Source organism: Vanacampus margaritifer, chromosome 11 (assembly GCF_051991255.1).
Source record: "Vanacampus margaritifer isolate UIUO_Vmar chromosome 11, RoL_Vmar_1.0, whole genome shotgun sequence".
Lineage (NCBI taxonomy): Eukaryota > Metazoa > Chordata > Actinopteri > Syngnathiformes > Syngnathidae > Vanacampus > Vanacampus margaritifer.
Window position 1 is genome coordinate 1,289,081 of NC_135442.1, and position 19,065 is coordinate 1,308,145.

The 19,065-nt window shown below is 43.9% G+C and overlaps 1 protein-coding gene across 1 annotated transcript; it reads left to right on the plus strand.

Moving 5' to 3' along the window:
- Positions 1-5,092: 5,092 nt before the first annotated feature.
- Positions 5,093-18,612, plus strand: igfbp5b (insulin-like growth factor binding protein 5b). The gene is made up of 4 exons (XM_077580437.1): positions 5,093-5,940; positions 15,437-15,651; positions 15,728-15,847; positions 17,449-18,612. The coding sequence occupies exons 1-4, from the start codon at positions 5,601-5,603 to the stop codon at positions 17,584-17,586; spliced, it is 813 nt and encodes a 270-aa protein (XP_077436563.1). The 5' UTR covers positions 5,093-5,600; the 3' UTR covers positions 17,587-18,612.
- The last annotated feature ends 453 nt before the right edge of the window (positions 18,613-19,065 follow it).

Below are 19,065 nucleotides of genomic sequence, written 5' to 3' on the forward strand. Positions count from 1 at the left end.
ACACATTCAAGTTGATTCAATATTCGCTGCTTGAACGGTAAACAAATAGTGAATGCAAATTTTGTGTGCAAGTCAAAAAAGCCAGGATACGCCAATGCGACGTCGGGAGTCCGACATAGAAGATGTCATCATTTCTGGTTTAGTCCAAAAGTAAAAATCCGTTGGGGGGGGGTCAAGCGATACGCAGCCTTGATGTTGTAAAAAAAAAAAAACTAGAGGGAGGACCAAGCACAAATACATCACTATTTAATAAAAGCCAAGGTTGGCTATTGTAAGTAAGTGTGTAAAAGTTTGGCCAAGGACCACAAAGCAAAACCATCCCGCAAGCGCCCGCAAGCGCCCGCAAGCGCTCCTCCCTCCGACGTCTCCGCGTCGCTTGCCGCACGTGTTGAAATGGGCTTCGTTTTGGAAATGCTTCACGCCAACCATACATTAATTGACGATAAAAAGACGAGCATGTGCGTACGGTTTTAAGTTTAAGCGCCATCTTATCTCAATCTGCAGCGTTTCCATCCCGGCGCTCAGATAAGTCTCGCATGACCAAACCACGCCGGTCCCCTCAAGGTCACATCCAAGCAGTTTGATGGTAATTGAAACCCGCAGCCGGCAATCTCCTGAGATTTCGGCCACGTTGTTGACAAAGCCGCCGTCGGCAACTTGCGGACGCCGCGTTACGATCGACGTAAGAAAAAACAAAGCAGGTGATTGATTTGTTCTTTTTCAGCCGAGAGACTTGAAATGTTTTTCATATTCAAAAGTGAATTTGGAACCGTTTTCAGTGAGTCACCGCGTATACTTCTCGAACCCGCAAAATGATTTTCAAAATGAGTTTCATAATGGCGTGTCAGTCAAAACACATTTCACAAGTTTCAAGGCCGACACTGATATCAAAAGTGTTTTTATACGGGAGCTTTCCATGACTGGTATCTTTTGCTGATATGTGATACATTTGATGAAGATTTCACCGTATTGTCCGAAAGTCAACATTTTATTCTTGGCAGAAAAGCAAAGCTGCGGATTTGTACAATAGTCCAATGTTAAAAGCTACCCAGAAAGCCAAAGGAATGAAGATGATTGCAGGCTTTGCGGTGCTTGACAGAAGAAACGTCGCTTCCCAAAAGAATACTTTCAGACATTAATCCAGGTTTATTGTGGACGTGAAAAATAAATCCTAAACATTCGCATCGACGTAGGAAAAAAAATCCTATGAAACGCAAATGCAGATTTTCAAGCCGTGTCCTTGAATGCCTCTCGTCACGTCACCGTCTCCATCCAAAGTATTGAAGATGTTGATGCTGTTAACGCAAGATTATTTACGGCGCAGATGAACGTTCGCAATAACAACACGTTGCCGTACGTTGTTATGAATCCGATGGCCAAGAGTGTTTGTGTATCGCACACATTTCTCTTGTGTACATAAAAATGGACCCGATAATAACAAACTTTGTGTTTCTGTGTGAAGTTTCCTTTTGGGGTTGATGCACAGATGTGTTTACGTCGCCGCAGAAAGCTGATGTGATGGATTGAAATGTGGATTTGTTGTGCTGCAGAGATGAGCTAAGAGCGCGGCGCCCTATAATAACCCTTTCAAAAGCTGAATATTGCCCATAATATCCTTTAAAAACGCAAATAAAACCCCTGCGATACCCAGAATATTTGCAGTAAACGCGACCGGAACACGTCGTTTGAAAGGATCATTGGTTTGTGTTTCCGAGGAATCTTGCTCTTTAGAGGACAGGAACTACTTGAATGCGCGGCAGCCATCTTACGTTGCCACTCGATAAGGAAGTCTAGCTTAAATGGAGTGAGTTTTCTGTCTCTACAGTGTGAATATATTTACACACGCAAAGAGAGGCAAACAATCTACGGCTGCTTTATTAGTGTGGCGAGTCACCTGAAGAATGTCTTTTTATTCACCGTAAAAATTAAGGAGCAGAAATTATATCTATATGCGTAATGGCATCTGTACATCACAGTTTAGATCAGGATATATTTATCGGGATATGAAAGTCAAAGTGTCAAAAGTGTGTGTATATATATATATATATACTGTATATATAAAATAGTCAATGAATCTTTCTTTGCATTTTTATTCACTTAAATGGCTTCTTATGTTGGGGACCCAATAGTGGCAAAACCATTTCAAATGGTTGACATCTGCATCGCAATCGAATCGTAGAAATGACGAATTCTCCAATCATTTTGAGTGTCCTATCAGCCGCAACGTCAAAGATGATGTAACCGGCGGTTTGAATTTTGCCCCTTCAAGCTTGTCGTTTGATGTCATCGACGAGGGCTGACCTCTCCTTGCGCCGGGTTGGAGCCGCAAGAACAATAAGTGAAGTGATCAAATTACTGGAAAGACAAACTAATACCTGCGATCCAGCTGAACTGTTTTAACGACTGCTTTCTGGCAGCGTCCGACTCCAAGTGAGAGCCAAGCGTTGCTGTCTTCTCTCAAGACTTTGGCAGTTGCAGTGTCCAGTTTTGGAGTTGATTGAATCTGGAAAATTGCAGACTCAGTCGATGCGTGCGTCCACGCGACTCGCTGCTCGGTTGAAATTGCTGCAAATAGAATGCATGCAACGGCTCTCTGGGGGACGGCACCGTAATCTGCCATTAAACGATTTGACTCCCTAAAAGTCAAATAATGCATGGAGCACATCTTTGGAACGTGTCCACGTACGAAGCGAACAACGTGAGAACCAACGAAACCGCGCTGCCGTGTTTGACGTAAGATTGTTATCTTGGAATATCTTCATGTGGATCTTGTATTGTTTGTTGTTGGCCTTGTTTTTAAACTCACCACAGCAAATTTGGTTTAAAACAACACATGCCGTTTTCCATGGATACGTTCTTGAAAACAGTTGAGTTCAAAATTTCCCAACTAAGTGATGGGTCTTTACGCATAAAATGACTCCTAAATATTGGTTAGATCCTTTACCTGGGTCAAAATAAACCACCAATCACTGGTTAAAAAACAGTAATCAGGGGGAAAATGCTTTTGTAATACAGTTTAATGCAAAAAATGAATGAATCTGATTACTCGATTAATCGACTGAATAATCGATAGATTCATCGATTCTAAAAAAGATTCAATAGTGACAGCACTAAAGGTTCGTGTCAGATCTCCAGCGGCCCCCACATAAATTGACTTTCAGACCCCTGTTCTAAAACACACCTTAGGATAATCCAAGACCCTAAATTGCCCATCGGTGTGAAAGGTTGTACGTCTTTCTGCTCCCTGGCAACCCGTCCAGAACGTAGCAAAAAGCTAGCCGGTATCGGCTCCAGCTCACCCTAATGAGTATCAGTGCCATAAAATACGGATGGATGGACGCAAAAGCATTGAAAAGTAAAACGGCCTGATGGATCGAAAGTAAACATAAAAGTTATTGCAAACATGTGTCTCTCAGCAGCAGCACGACTTATTTTTAATCACTGACTCTCTCTGGAGGGAAAAAGCTCATGCTAAAAACAAACACTCCAGTGTCTATTTTTGGATTCTTGGGGGTTCGATCCAATACCCACCCAGCGTTCGCTTCACGCTAAGCCTGCTATACAGCTGGAGGCTCGAGCTCCAACACGCCAGGCTGCTCCCTTTAGCGTTGCTAGCAGTGCCTTCTAGTGGACACCCGGAGTATAGCAAGGGACGAGCGACCCGCCTCTCCCTCAAGGCAAGCGTACATGTAATGTGAAGAGAATAAATGGCAAGTTTTTGGAAAGTGAAGGCGGCCGTTTATCACGGCGTGAGTGTGATATACGAAGGAAGGACAAGCGATCTACTTTCGCCAGCCCAGATGGAAAGAACAGCTTGGAGTTTGGCAGGCCCGGCGGATGACGAGCGCAGCACACGCGGAAACAATCAGGCCTTATTGTGGATGCGGCGCAAGGCAAGTGTCTCGCTCGCACTCGCAACTCCTCAGCCGTGTCGCCTGCAAAAAAAAAAAAACGCACACACACACACACGCTCTCTGCAAATGTAAATGGGAAGCAAAAAACAAACAAACTGAGGTCTGCGCCCGGTTTTTGTGTGTCCTGGTGCTGAACGGAACACTCCAAAAACCGTTGGGTCAAAAGTAACCCGATTATGGATCGAAAATGGACTGATCCGCTTTCTGACTTGTTTTATACAAAATGACCCCATTTTTTGGACACAAGTAACCAATATTGATGAGTTATTTTTGATCCAACTGTTTTTAGAGTCAACCAACCACACAAATCACTCAGTAGCGCCCCCTAGCGAGTTGGAAACAATTAGTATCAGGTACTACTTTCACTTAACATGAAATTTGGTGGACATGTCAAAAATATGCCCAAAAAAGTCACTTGGACTCGTGCCTGAAACAGAAAAAGAAGTCAGACATTTTTGGTTCAAAGTGGCCATTTTATTGAAACAAAACCAAACACTGAACTGTATTCTAGTCGCAGCAATTTGCACAAAAATGTGGTGGACATCATAAAAAGATGCACCAAAAAGTCACACCCATGCCTGAAACAGAACAGGAAGTTGGACATTTTGGTTCAAAGTAGCCATTTTAGGAGAATCACCTAGCAACATTCGGCATTTTATTTTAAAAAACTTTGTCCTGGAGACCACTTGCAGGGATTGGCACCAACATTTGGTCAGCTACAAAAAGAACACAAAAAAAGTCTCTTTCTTGGACCCTTCCGGGAGTGGAAGTCAAAGTTGTCAATTTTGGTTTGAAGTAGCCGTTTTGAGCCCCATTGAAAATATCACTTCCTTGACACCAATTACTACTTTCCTTCAAACTGTTTTTGTTTGTTTGCTTGTTTGTTTTGGAAAGTGAGACCCGCTTGCTATTATTATTTTTCAACATGTCATCAGAATGTAACGACGCTCAATTTGCTATGATAAAATACTTTGGTGACTTTTTTTTCTTTCTTCATGTCTTGCATCGCAGCATGAGCTCAGCAGAGAGAGAGAGAGAGAGAGAGAGAGAGAGAGAGAGAGAGAGAGAGCGAGGGGTGGAGGGAGGGGGAGTTTTTTTTGGCGTGTCTCCAAGGCGTGGAACAAGTGCGCCTCCCTTCCCTTGCCCGGCTGCTGTTGAGCGTATTCATAGTTCGGGGTTTGTAGTCGGGCTGTTTTTAAAAAGCCAAAGCAGCTCGCAAGTTGCTCAGTCCGCTCCGGAGTCTCAGCTGGAGAAAGTCGCGCTAATTGAAGGGGAGTGTTTGGACTTGGGATTTTTTTTTGCTGTGTGTTTTCTATCGTCGTCCCCCCCCCCCCCCCCTCTGAAGGCAAAGACTTTTCTTTCTTCTTTTTTTTTTCTGGGTCTTCCATCATTTTGCGGGTTTGGGGTGAGAGAGCGCCAACTGGTGCGAGCCTCCAATTAAGGTGCTTTTTGCTTTTGTTTTGAATGAGATAGCAACACTACTTGGATAAAGACTCTTGGCTTTATCTTTTAAGACTGGATTATCTGATTGAGGCATTGTGCTTCATTAGAGCGGTCCACTTTTCCCCCCCTCCTCCTCCTCCTCCTCCTGCGCCTCCTCCTTCCCTCCACCTCCACCTCCACCTCCACCTCCTCCTCCGCCTCCGCACACTTTTTTGACGCGAGAACTGAGCGAGACGACGAACAATGTTCGGGACTTTGTGCCTGCTGGCGACGCTGGCGTGGGGACTGCGCGGCTGCTGCTGCTGGGGCTCGTACGTGCCGTGCGAGCAGTGCGACGACAAGGCCATGTCCATGTGCCCGCCGATCCCGAGCGGCTGCCAGCTGGTCAAGGAGCCCGGGTGCGGCTGCTGCCTGACGTGCGCGCTGAGCGAGGGCCAAGCGTGCGGCGTGTACACGGGCACGTGCGCGCAGGGCCTGCGCTGCCTGCCCCGCAGCGGCGAGGAGAAGCCCCTGCACGCCCTCCTGCACGGCCGCGGGGCGTGCAGCAACGAGAAGGGATACAAGCCCGCGCACCCGCCGCCAGGTAAGAAACGCGCGCGCGCGCGCGAGCGAGCCTTCTGCATTTGCCGTGATGTCTTCTTACCTCCGTGCATATGGCGCGCGCGCCGCGGGGGGCGATGTCAAGCTGCTGGAAGCCTCCCGTTCCTTCGACTTCAAGAAATAGAATTCACTTCGCGGTCAAAATTGCCGGGGTTTTTTTGCAATTAAGATTGACATTCAAACTATGTTTGATGGCATTTTCCCAATTAAACCTGCCCTGGGTCAAAATGACCCATTTTAATATCAAAGCAACGCAATTAGTGCGCAAGCAACACAAATGGCTATATTTGTATTTAAATGAAATAATGATCATGTAATGGCTTTTTTCCAATTCAACCAATATCCAGTTCGATCCTCTATCAAGACCCCAGATGGTCATTTATGAGATCTCAATTGGATTTTATTTTTTTTATTTTGGGGGGTTGGATCATTAAACATGACCTGGGTCAAATTGACCCATAAATATTTATGTTGTTACATTAAAACCCCCAGATGGCAGCACAATCTAAAAAGAGAGCTTCGTGAAAAAAAAACCAGACCAAAATTACGGAGTTAATTATGAGATGCATGCAGATTTTTCTGTCACATTTACGTCATTTTACAAGCCCGGGGACAAATTGACCCCGTAACATTATTGCATTATTCCAGAGAAACAGACATAACCAGGGAGCTCAATCAATTAAATACCTTATTTATCCCTATTTGATAATCTATGAAGACCCCAGATGGTGGGCGAATGTAAAAAAAAAAAAAAAAAAAAAATCAACTAGCCGTTAGTTTGACAGATGGCAGCCTACGAGGTGCCACCTGATTAACTTAGCGCCTTAATTTGATTTGAAACCGGCTTTTGTGCAGGTTGTTGGCCGAAACCTCAACGCTTGATTGAAAGCTCTCGGCTTCCCTTGTTTGACTGCAAGAAAGCGAAAGGCTGTTAGAAAAAGGTTGAATTGCGACATTTCCTGTAAAAAAAAAAAAAAGCGGGGGCGTGGCCGAAAAAAGGCGGTCACGCCCCTTTTGGTCACAATTCGGCAAGCCGTAGCTCTCAAACACCTGCTCTGATTAATCTAAAATTTGAGATTTAGTATTATGCCATCAGTATCAACAATTTCACCAAGTTTCATTCAAATCCAAATCTGATTGGTTAAACCAACAAGTGATTTGGCTCGGAAAGATTTGGTGGCAGTAAACGTCTGGATTCGAGTTGACAAATATAAACCTTCATGACTTAACAATTTTGATCAGACATGTCAGACTTGCAAAATGTCCTCTTCTGTAAAAAAAATAAAATAAAATTCCCAGCTGGGAATTCTTTTCCTCACACTTGGAGTCACGTGGAAGCGCAGTGAAACGGCAGCGTCGTCTCCCCTCGGAGTCCGATTACCACTAAATCGGTAGACAGCAGCGAGACGAGAGAGGCCGAGTGTCGGACAAAGACAGCGAGGCAAGTTGAGCCGCCGGCTTTAAATCATGCGAAGGCATTTGTCAAGAGTCGCAGCGGCGACGGCACTCCAAAAGCGTTAGCAACTTGTCAGCGAGGAGATAAATAGTTGGGAAGCGCAAACGCTTTTGGCCAGCAGCCCCGTTGGAGGCTTTATTGATTCTGGACTCGGTTTGGATCTGGACTGATCTTTAGGGACGTGCGGCCAGCTTTTATTTATTATTTGGAAGTTTGACGATGGATGTCATGTTGTAAAGCAGTCGGCAAACACGACTGACCTCCCGCAGCGGTTTCGAAAGGAAAGATCATGCTCATGATTGATGTTTTTGTGCATTACTTGCAATTCCTACCCTTTTAATTGTGTCTCTAAATTGCCTAATATTGACTAAATGTCGACCTCAAATTTCCACTAAGTAGTTGTAAAGTACAAATGTCCCCAAAAATATAAATGACTTTACTTGGGCTGGTTTCCAAACGGCAAAAAGACATAAAGACGTGTCCCCCAAAATGTACTCACTTTTTGACTTGCCGTTACTCACTCATTCATTTCATTTCAATGGTTTTCATTTATTGACGTACTGCAAGTACATGTCCGTCCATCCATTTCCTGAACAGCTGATCTTGTTGAGGTTCGGGTCATGCTGGAGCCTTTCCCAGCTGACTTTAATCAAAAAACACAATGTTTATGATTGTTTTTGCTGAAAAGCTGTTGCTTAGGCAACGCACTCTTCAGCCCCACAAAAAAAAAAGAAAAATGATTTTGAGGGTCCAAACATGGACAAAAACTCACCAGACCTGGCAATATAATCAATATTTTAATAGTTTATTGTGAGAGTTTTCAAAAATAGAAATTTTCAACAAATCAACCCAAGTTGCCATTTTGAATCATAATCAACATCATTATCAATTTGTTTGGCGGGAAAATGGGTCAATTTTGACCCGCAAGATAACACGAGTGCTAAACTGAAGCGGCAAGGGGAGCTTTTAGTCGAGTGCCGAGTGGGGTTGCAGCTGTGGCTACGCTTATAAGCTATACCAGCTGAGCAAGGTAAACACAAGGGGGGGGGGGGGGGGGGGGGGCTCAAGTGTGCACAAGACTCGGGAGGCCATGACAGCACGAGCAGCAGGTTTCAAATTTTTATGCCAACAATGGGCGCAAAGAATCCAACATTTGCACTCAGCCTTCTTGTGTGACTTGTTGTTAGCAATCGGCAACTCTGCGTTTGGGGTCAGCATTCGTGCTTCGCTCTTCCACTTGTGGCCCAAACACTTCATCTGTATCGGGAGTCGTGAGAGTTGCTCAATTCTCCATTGCCCCCGCACCGCCCCCCCCCCCCCCCCCCAACCCCGGAAAGCTTGCTAACAGATATGACTTAGCGTCAGCAGGCGACTTCTGAAAGGACCTTTCGTTCCAGCCAAGAAACAAAAGATGATTTGGGAGTGCTTCCAAATCCGGCATTCTTGACTCGCAGATAAAAAGAAAGACGCCGAAACAAGAAACCTTTTTCTTTGCAATTGACTCTGTGGCGACCGGTCCAGGGTTTGCCCCGCCTCAGGTTGAGAACAATTTGCCATGTGGAACGTCACCTGTGAGACCACTCCTTTTGGATTTTTACCTTTCACAATATCTTTTTGTTATCCAGCAAACCCGCGCCGATTCGTAGTTTGCTCTGCTAGATACAGCAGGAAATGAGTAGCTGGTATTACGACACCCGACGTATGTTTTATACCTGCCAAACTTAATTTATCGTCTCACAATAAAACGTCAAAAATGGTCACATTATAAATTGAACCTACCGCCGTGGCTCTCTGTCGGCATAAAATGCAGGGTTGAAGAGAATTTGATCTGGATATATTTCGTTTTTATTCTTCTTTGAAAATAACAGCGTTAAACTCAATAGTGTGCGTCCGTCTAATGATCTCGAGTGGAATTACACATGAAAGAAATAGAAGGCAGAACAAAATAGCCGGACCGCAAACCTAGAACCTGCAATGGAAAGGGGATTATTGTATTATTACTATAAATAAATAAATTAATAAATTAATTAATGACTATAAATTATTACTATTAAAAAAAATCAGGGGGTGTCAATTACAATTGTTTTGTTTTTGTTTTGCTATTTGCCGTGAGGCTTGGCCCGTACACTCGTAAAGAATGAGGCGTTTACAAAAAAAAAGGCGTTTTGGATTGATTGACGATTGTTGTTCCACCTTAAATATACTGTTTTACTTCTTGCCGGACAGTTACAATAGAGGAACCGACAGAAAAGATAGGGGTGGTGTAGAACCCCCCCGCCGCCCCACCTTTCCCCCCCACACCTCGAACCTTCTGCCTGACAGCTTCATGACAGACTCGCCCGAGTGGAAAGACTCAAAGTGTCTTTCTGTCCGTCTCACCTTGAGCACTCAAGAGCGTGCGGCGCAAGCTTAGCGCGCGGCTGCGGATCCCTTGCAGGTACTAGAGTTACTGAAAAAGGTCTCCGGGTTCAAGTTGGAGTGCGTGACCTGCCGTGAGAAAGAAAAAAGAAACAAGTACAAGTCATGGAAAATGTCATGCCAAAGTTATACATACGCGTTTGACAGTGATATTCTATATTGAGTTACATTGTCATCGCGGTGACACTCGACCCGGCCCGACCTGTCACTGGTTAACAAATCGCCTCCTCGACACGCACGACTTCTCTGCTGACAAACGTCGCAATATTTGCTCAATTTAAAGTTTTGCAGTTGCCGTTCCGTCCTTTTTTGCACACGTCACAACTTATTTCCAACATCGTATGTGGAATCGATGGCATTTTTATTTGGTCTGGTGTCGGTCCCGGACAGGGAGGACTCTGGATTTCTGATCAAGACCGGTCCAAAACAGGCCAGTACTACTGTGATCAGTGAGACTGATCACCGATATTTCAAGCCGATATTCATTTGCAGTAAAAGAGAAAATATTAGCGTCAAAATTACTTATTCTTTCAACTTTAAACATAAGAATTGCCATCATAGTTTAATACAAAGAAATTCAACATATATATATTTTTAAATAATAGGTGTAGGGAGTTCCCAGTGACAGCATAATTTTTTTATTAAGTGGAAATTTAATTCATTTCTAATTGAAAAGTTATCTGTATCTCACTGAGCGAAAAATGCATGCGAATGTGGCTATTTGGGGGTTTTCGTGAGGTTTTTGTAAAAGGTTTCAAAACAGTAAAAAAATTGTTTGAATAGGTTCAAAATGTCTTTGCGACAAGTAAATATTTAACAAATCATCATCAATTTCGCTCCGTTGGCAAGCATTCACTGCTCAGTGAGATGAGATACCAACTTTATCTGCCTTCGTATTCGTAAAAATGCAGATGCCGATATTTGTCAAAATGCCAAAAATATTGGCAAAAATCGGTCCATCCCTAATTTGTATAGTGATTTTTATTTTATATATATACAGTCTTGGTTTTGTCTCTGTGTCGACCTCCAGTGTCACCCTCAGGAAAATTAGAAATGCAGTCTCATTTATTGACATGACACGGGTGCAAAAAGGTCGCCAACCAATTGTGGATGACCAAAATTGAAGAAGTCCAGAATGTTGGTTGGCAGCCAATTTGAGCAAATTTCTGCGCTCCTACTGACGAACACGTGAGGGAATTTGTGGAATTAATCCCCAATTGGAGGTCAATATCTTAAAAAGCTTTTATGTCTGTTCTATTTTGGAAGCAATAACATCATTTTACATGAATCGGAAAAGATTGAATTAAAAAAACAAAAACATTCAACATCTCTTATCCATGTAAAACTGCATCAATATGGCGAGTAAAATGTCCTTAACATGTGGTGTGGTGTTTCTGGTGATATCACATTGCCTGCTTGCACCCGGTAATTGTGTCTTGCGGTGACGGCTAAGCCAAGACGAGGTTTTGTCCGTCAATGCAGCTCATTAGGAAGCCAAACTTAGATGTGGGACGAGACCTCAGACCAAAATTTGGAACATGCAGCAGAAGGGCAATTCACATTTTTCTGATAATGTCCCTTTGACATGACTAAGTGCAACATGGACACGGGACATTTATTTGCAGCTGTGAAAAGGTCAAGAGCGTTTGTTCCCCGACGCCGTTTTCCCTTCGCGGAACAAACTCGCATCCTCTGTTTATTTTGTGTTCGGCCATTTTTAAGCATTTGATTGTTCCCGATGCATTCAGAAAACAAAGCAGGAAACTTTTTGATTGCAGTCAACATTTGCCTGCACAATACCATACGAAAGAGTTACTTCCTGCCAAATGAGAAGCTGACTTGAGATCATTCAAAGGACTGAACAACAGGAATTGTAATCAACGCAGGCGATCTTGTTACCTTGCTCAAAAGCAATCATGGTTATTACCTTGTAATAGTTCTCCTATTTACTTGCACTCGAGCCATTTAATTAGCACAATGGCTCATGTTGCCAGTCAACATGAGCCATTTCAGGTTAAAGAAAGACCATTTGAAAGTCAAAAGTAGTTTGTTTTGGTCTATCACTTGGTTAGGCTAAAGTCAGATCAATAAACGCAATGTCACATATTTGTAATGAAATGGAGTCAATTGTGAGTTGTCAAGTGTTCATTTGAATTTGTAATGTTTCTAATACTTTGGCATCATTGAAAATACGTCGAGTCATGAAGAACCAGGAATTGAGAAACCAACGTGAGGAGAGAGTTCAAATGTTTATTGGATCCTGCTGACTTGAGGCGCAAACGTTGGGGGAGCTTTCAAACGTTATCTCCCGCTTTGATTTGATCACAAATTGAAATAGTTTCAATGGAGTCCGGCTGAGGAAATCCCGATTGGCCCAAGTTGGTTTGGTCATCAGGATCTCAGGGCGCTCAATCGATCTCATCGGGACTGTCCAATAGTGACGTAGTTCCCCAGATCGCATTTTTGCTGGGTCTCGACGAGGGCAAGCTCGGGATTTATGATCAAGACCGGTCAAGGTCAGGCCATTTTCTACTGTCATCGGCGAGAAACACAAAACGCAGCTGCTGCGTTTCGTTACACTATTTGAAAAACAACTTAGCAGAAATGTGTTTTTGTTGCTAACGTTTGGCCATTTTGTTATACTCGAATATGAATGAAAATATTCACAGGTCAAAAATGTTGTACTGGTGAAGGCGGAGTTCCACGGAAAACGGATGAGTTCACACCTCCAGCTCATTCTGCAGCTGCATCAAACGTTATCTTGAAATATTCAAGAGGCCGTCTGAGTCTGGAGGACGGTTTTACTAAGGTCACGCCTTCTATGACGCGGGCCCTCGGGCCGCTTTCTCCCTATAATTATCGTATCCTATCCGCGCTTGAGATTAAACGGCAGCTTATTCACTGCTCCCTTGCATCTCCAACAAGATGTAATTTCAGATGCCGAGCTGAGACGAGCTCCATCAAAGGCCGGACATAACACCTTGTCATTCTGGGAATTCCAATAAAAGGTGTGACAATCTATTGTTTGTGGACATCCAAAAGGATTCTTTTTAATTGTTTTTTTTACAGTACTGGTTGTCCTGCTAAGAGGAAAAATCCAATGCACGCTTGCACAATTGGCAGGCAGAAACGTGGCTTATTTACGAAGCAGAATTATGTGCGGGATGTTAATTTTTAAAGAGCGCCGTATCAGGTGCAGCCTTCTTTAGCTCCTGGTGTCCTAATGAAATCTTGAAGCGGGCCGGGAGGGGCCGACGTCAGCACGGCTTTGAGCACAAGTCATCGGTCAGAGAAGCACATGACTTGGCTCACTTGGCGCCTGTCCAGTCCTGGGCTGAGTTGGACACGGACCCTGTAAGCTTCCTTTTTACAAAGCGGGCTACCCGAAGCACGCCGAAGCACGCCGAAGCGCGCCGAAGCGCGCCGAAGCACGCCGAAGCTGCTCATCCGGGAACTGCAGCCACAGAAAAGATCGGTGGCAAACAATTCTGCCACATTGGTTCATTCACACTCAAGCAAGACTGCTCAATTGTGTGCTAGCTACATGCTAGTACTTTTGATCATATCTGACAGGTAAATATTTGGTCACATAACCATACGCTTTGTAGGAGAAATCCACTTTTCACCAGCAGTCAGGGGGTGGTGCACATGGGAATGTTTGTTGGACATATTTATATTTAGCAAGTAATAGCTGTGTCGTCTGGGAGGGAGACACAGGGACACATCCAAACACAAACCCGAGGCCTGCCAAGTCATGAGTTGCAAGATTAATTTCAAAGAGATGGCTGTGCAGAAGCCAAAGACCCAATTCCGGTAATCACCTTGCCCCCTTCCCCTCCCCTTCCCTCCCCTTCCCTCCCCTTGCCAGAGACTCCAGACACTCAAGCTGTGTCAGGCTCTTTGAACATCATTTCCTCATGGCTTGTGTCCCTGTTGCCGTTCTCCACGGCAACCACCGTACGTAGCAACTGGTGGTCACTTTGGTCAATCGTACTTTAGCAACTTATTGTCTCACTTCCAAATTTGGCCAAATTGCATTTGGACAGCAGTTGGCCATCCGCCCGCAGCCGGCGTTGGTCTCCGGTTCAGTGCATCTGGCCCTTTGCACCGCAGCGGGTTTCCTTGTCAGATAAATATAACCGGGGTCATCCACTGGCTTCGTCGCTCCGGCTCGTCGAGGTCTGGCAAAGTCCCCACAATAACCAACTTGTGGTGCAACTAAGCCAAGGGGGGCTGAGGGCTTCTTTTTGTGGCCTCAAAGCACTTCTGCTCGGGCTGCTGGCTTATACAAGCTGAGGCTTATAGATTGGCGGGTGAGTGGGGTGGGGGGGGGGAGCGGGTGTGGGGGGTTAAGGATAAAGGACTATCCTATGGAGACCTTTTCTGGAATCTGCAGCAAGCTCCTCCAATCAGCTATCAGAAATGAACGCTTACTATTGCGAGTGTCATTTGCACACGAGAGCCGAGTCCAATATTTTGCGCTCCTATTTAACGACACGCTAGTAAAAATATTTCACACGTCACAGTAGGGTGCATGTGAGTTCGACACCACCGTAAAAGGCATGCATGGCGATGAACATATTGGTCCATGAATACGAGTTTGTTGATCAGGACTGGCAGTCGCGTGCCTGCTTCAATTGGACCCGTTACCCGTAAGTCGTCAGGAAGGAAAAAGAATTGTCTTGGTCTTGTCCCGATGTCAACCTCCAAAAGTCTTCGTCTTGTCTCAGTCTTGATACTCCCTAGTCTCGGTTAGTGTTGTTTTGAAGACAACACTAGCTCATTAAGTCCAGTACTATTTCAATCAATATGTAGTTTTGATTTCATGTACTTACTCTTTGTTAATTGTTTACTTTGTAATGGGCCATTTTGAGCCGTAGAATAACAGAAGGGTCAGCAAAACTCCATTTTGAAACGACTACAGCTTCTCATGCAGTTTCTTTGCACAGCATACTTTCAGTGGTGGCTTCAGGGAACACGTCAGACACCCGATGAGCTGTTTGGACAGATGTTGATCTTAAACTAAGAGAACGGCTGCGTTTGACAGCAGATTTCTGGGAGAAATGTTTATTTTGGAAGGCGTGTGTCAGCTGTAGTTGATCAGCTGTTGAGTGAGCTCGTGTGTCTCCACAAACTTAGGAGAAAGAACACCTGCCGTTGCGTTTGTGGCCCAATGTGTTTAGTAAACAAATTGCCGGTTGCCAAAGTAGCTTTGATGACAATAAAAAATAATAAAAGGAACATCCTACACGTCCAAAAATGGATTTAGCATCTTCAGAACACACGCTGAAAATGATGACATTTCATTTAATAAATATATATTTATTATTATTTATTAGATTATATATATATATATATATATATATATATATATTATTATTTATTATTTATTCAGGAAAAAGTTCCCCACGGGGAAAATAAAAGTATATCGTATCGTATATATATTTTCATGTCGATAAAATGATTTGAAAAGTAATTCACGATCAATTACGCGCGGGTTTTTACATTATTATTTTTTTGCAGCAATGCCTGAGATGCTTGACTTGGATGGAAAACGGTCATATTGGTTAAGCATATCTGTTTTTGTCTGCTTGTCCACTTTCAGACCGCGAGTCTCGGGAACACGAGGACACCTTGGCCACAGACATAACAGACGAGCTGCAGCCGGCCAAAGTTCCGCTCCTGACCAAAGACATTGTCAACAGTAAAAAAGTCCACGCCATGCGCAAGGAACTGAAGAGGAAGCTGGGCAAGCAGCGCTCCATGGGCGCCCCCATGGACTATTCGCCGCTGCCCATGGACAAACACGAACCGGAATTTGTGAGTGGCAGACAAATCTGGTTGAAAACAAAGAAATCGTTTGAGTTTGTTCACTTTTGCCGTCTCCATTGAAAAGGGGCCATGCCGGAGAAAACTGGACGGCATCATTCAGGGAATGAAAGACACATCTCGAGTAATGGCGCTCTCTTTGTACCTTCCCAACTGCGACAGAAAAGGATTCTTCAAACGCAAACAGGTACGTTTTTTTCTCCTTTATATTCTTACTTTCGATGTTACTTTAATGCGTAGCTAACATCTAGCGACAGCGATTCCCAACCACATCCATTTGCCACAGGAAACAATCCATTTCAACTTAACTGATGACTGGAAGCCATTTTCAAGAATTTTGACTGAAGAGCCACAGGATATTGCCATCTGTCAGATTATTTTAGAAATAATCCAAATCAATAGCAAATAACTGCATGGAAATTAAGCGTAAACCATGTAAGTGACTCACCGCATGGCTCATATCACTTGCATCGTGTTCATCCTGCACTCCATAAACTAACAGGGGTGCAGTCCAGGGTCAAAGCTGGTACACTTTTTTTTCAGTCAGCATTTTGTATGCCCACTTCTAAACCCCCACTGATGTGCACTGTTCAAAATATATCTGAGCCAGATTACCCATTTTTTACTCAAGGATGGTGAGGTCATGGCCCCCTCGTCTGGCACACCCTGATAAGATGAGCTAACTTTAGCTATGAGGACTGATGAGCCAATTGAAGGCAGAATAGGGCGGAACAAATAGAATCCTTCAAATAGTGGCCCGAACAGTGACAGTGGCCCAGAGTTGTAGTTCATGGGAAGTACTTTGCCCTCATACACCGGAGACTTGATCACCATGTGGGTTCGATCCCTGCCGGTCACACACTAACCTACATTATCTACAGAGGAGGCAAATCCAGGTCCAGAAAGTAAAAACCCTGCCACAGTTTGGCTTTAGCCCCTAGTGCTAGCTAGCTAGCTACCTAGCAGGTAACCGAACATCAGGGGAGCTAGCTAGGGAGCTCACGAGCTAGCACTAGGGGCTAAAGACAAACTGTGGCAGGGTTTTAACTTTCTGGACCTGGATTTGCCACCTCTGATTATCTAGTATGTTTTATGGTATCTAAGCTGGTACGGCCCACAATTTTCGTGGCCGTTTTTTTTGTGTGTGTGTTTTGGGTGTGGACGGTATGAGCGCTCCTCCCTGATTGGTGGACCATTTCCCCGACTCGGTTCACCAATCAGGGCAGGTGAGGAGCGCTGATTGCCTCATTGGGTTCAGGTGCGGGACCAGCTGTGGTCATTAGTGGCCACAGCTTAAAAGGCTGGCGCTCAGGTCGGGAGCTGGTCTGGCCTTCGGTGTTTGCCTCCCTTTCGTTTGTTTGTTTAGGTTGTCAACCCCCTCTAGTTCTTTTGTGTGTGTTTTTGTTTGGTCCGACTGTCTTTCGTGAAGTTTGCCATAGTTGGCTTCCTGTTTGTTTCATTATCACATTTTATATTTGGGTAGTACAAAAGACTTAAATACTCAACCAACTTTTGGCAGAAGGTAGAATTAATGTGTTGCCAGGCAAACATCAAATAAGATCTGTGTTCAACTCGGCAGGCCAAATAAGTCAAGTTGAATCCTGAATGCATGTTGAATATGTGCCTTGGCTCAATTAAGGTTGGGAATCCATTTTTTGTTATTCACGCATGATCCTATTTCCGTTCACAAAGCAACCAGCCAATGGGAATTGCCATCGCGTTGAATGAGAACGAATAGCCGTAACTTGTTTTGACGGCAATTTGAAAATCCTGTTTGTGGGCCCACAGTGCAAGCCGTCCCGCGGCCGCAAGCGAGGCATCTGTTGGTGTGTGGACAAGTACGGCGTTCAACTCCCCGGCACAGATTACAGCGGTGGAGACATTCAGTGTAAAGACCTGGAGAGCACCAATAACAACAATGAGTAAAAGACAAAAATAATACATGGACCACAATCAAAACGCCCTCCGCCCGCCCTCCCCCCATCCCAAATTCTGTCTTCTGCAAGACCCACCTTTCCTCGCTGAATGAATGTATGTGTATGCTCCCGTCTCACCTCGAGAGTTTTGAACTGACCCTCCTGTTATGTTTGACTCTTATGAACAGCAACAATGTTCCTGGGCCAGTTTGACCCGGGGGCGTGTTCTCATTAAATTGCAAATATGTCAAATGAATTGATTACACATATTAAACGAGGCCGGGGGGGAAAAATGACTGAATATGGGTCAATTTGACCCGAAACATAACAGGAGGGTTGAAATTTGTTTTGTAAGACGCAATGTTCAAAATGAAAAAAAAAAAAAAAACACCTGTATTTTTTTTCTCTTGTCTGTAGTTGACCAAACACTTATGAGGGGGTGGTAAAGTCCCAAAATATCCCTTGGCTGCAGCTTACGGGACCCCTCGTACAAGTGAAAGAAATGTATGAACATAATGGATATAGTTTTATAACTGGGAGGGGGTGGCTTGCTGGGTCTCGGGGGGTTGGGACAGTGCAGCAGATGTATTCACAAATTGCATGTGGAAATCGACAACCCCAAACATGTCATGGGGTGTGGCGTTGTTATTTGCAGCTACAGTGTTGATATAATACAATACTATATATATATATATATATATATATATATATAGTTTGATACGAGGGGTGTGGAACTATTCAAAGATGGTTCGATTTAAAAGTCGACTCGTTGCAATTCGATTCAATATGATCCAGCTCAGTTCGAAAGGGCATGATGCAATTACAGTTTTGTTGTCATTTTGCATACATATGAATGAACTTGTCACAACTGTCAATGTGCCATTTCCTTCGATTCGATATCGTATCATGTTATATCTTAAATCGGAACGCTTGGATTCGTATCGATTCCATGCACTCACATCTTTTAAATCAAAAAAAACGATTTTCCGGCATCTAACCGTTTTTGTTACACCCCCTATATATATATATATATATATATATATATATATATATATATATATATATATATATATATAAAGATGAAAAAAATGAGGGCAAATTCTGATTGGCAGAACGGATCCATCAGAACTGTCAATCAGCGTAATTGAAACGCGTGACAGGGACGCGCTGCAGCAGTTCTGTGCTTGTGTCAGAGCACTTAAACAAAAAATAAGCAAAATTCTTGGACGTGTAAGTTCACATCAAGTCAATCAAAATCAAGTGTGCTTGAACGTGTGGACGTTTACAGTGTGAGTGTGCTACATATTAGCCTGCTTTGCTGTATAATGGAGTGAGCCTATTCTATTACAGGAAAAAAAAAAGAATGTCATTTTATTTCTCTGGTTTGTTTGTTGTTGTTTTTTTTTTTGTCACAAGTACTGCTCGGAGACGGCGCTCCGTTCCGAATTCATGTTTGACGTGGAGCGTTTGGCAACATTAAGGGGACGCC

Coding starts and splice junctions, on each gene's coding strand:
- igfbp5b (XM_077580437.1), top strand. CDS start 5,601: ATGTTCGGGACTTTGTGCCTGCTGGCGACGCTGGCGTGGGGACTGCGC. Junction 5,941..15,436: donor GCCCGCGCACCCGCCGCCAG/GTAAGAAACGCG, acceptor GTCCACTTTCAG/ACCGCGAGTCTCGGGAACAC. Junction 15,848..17,448: donor GATTCTTCAAACGCAAACAG/GTACGTTTTTTT, acceptor GTGGGCCCACAG/TGCAAGCCGTCCCGCGGCCG.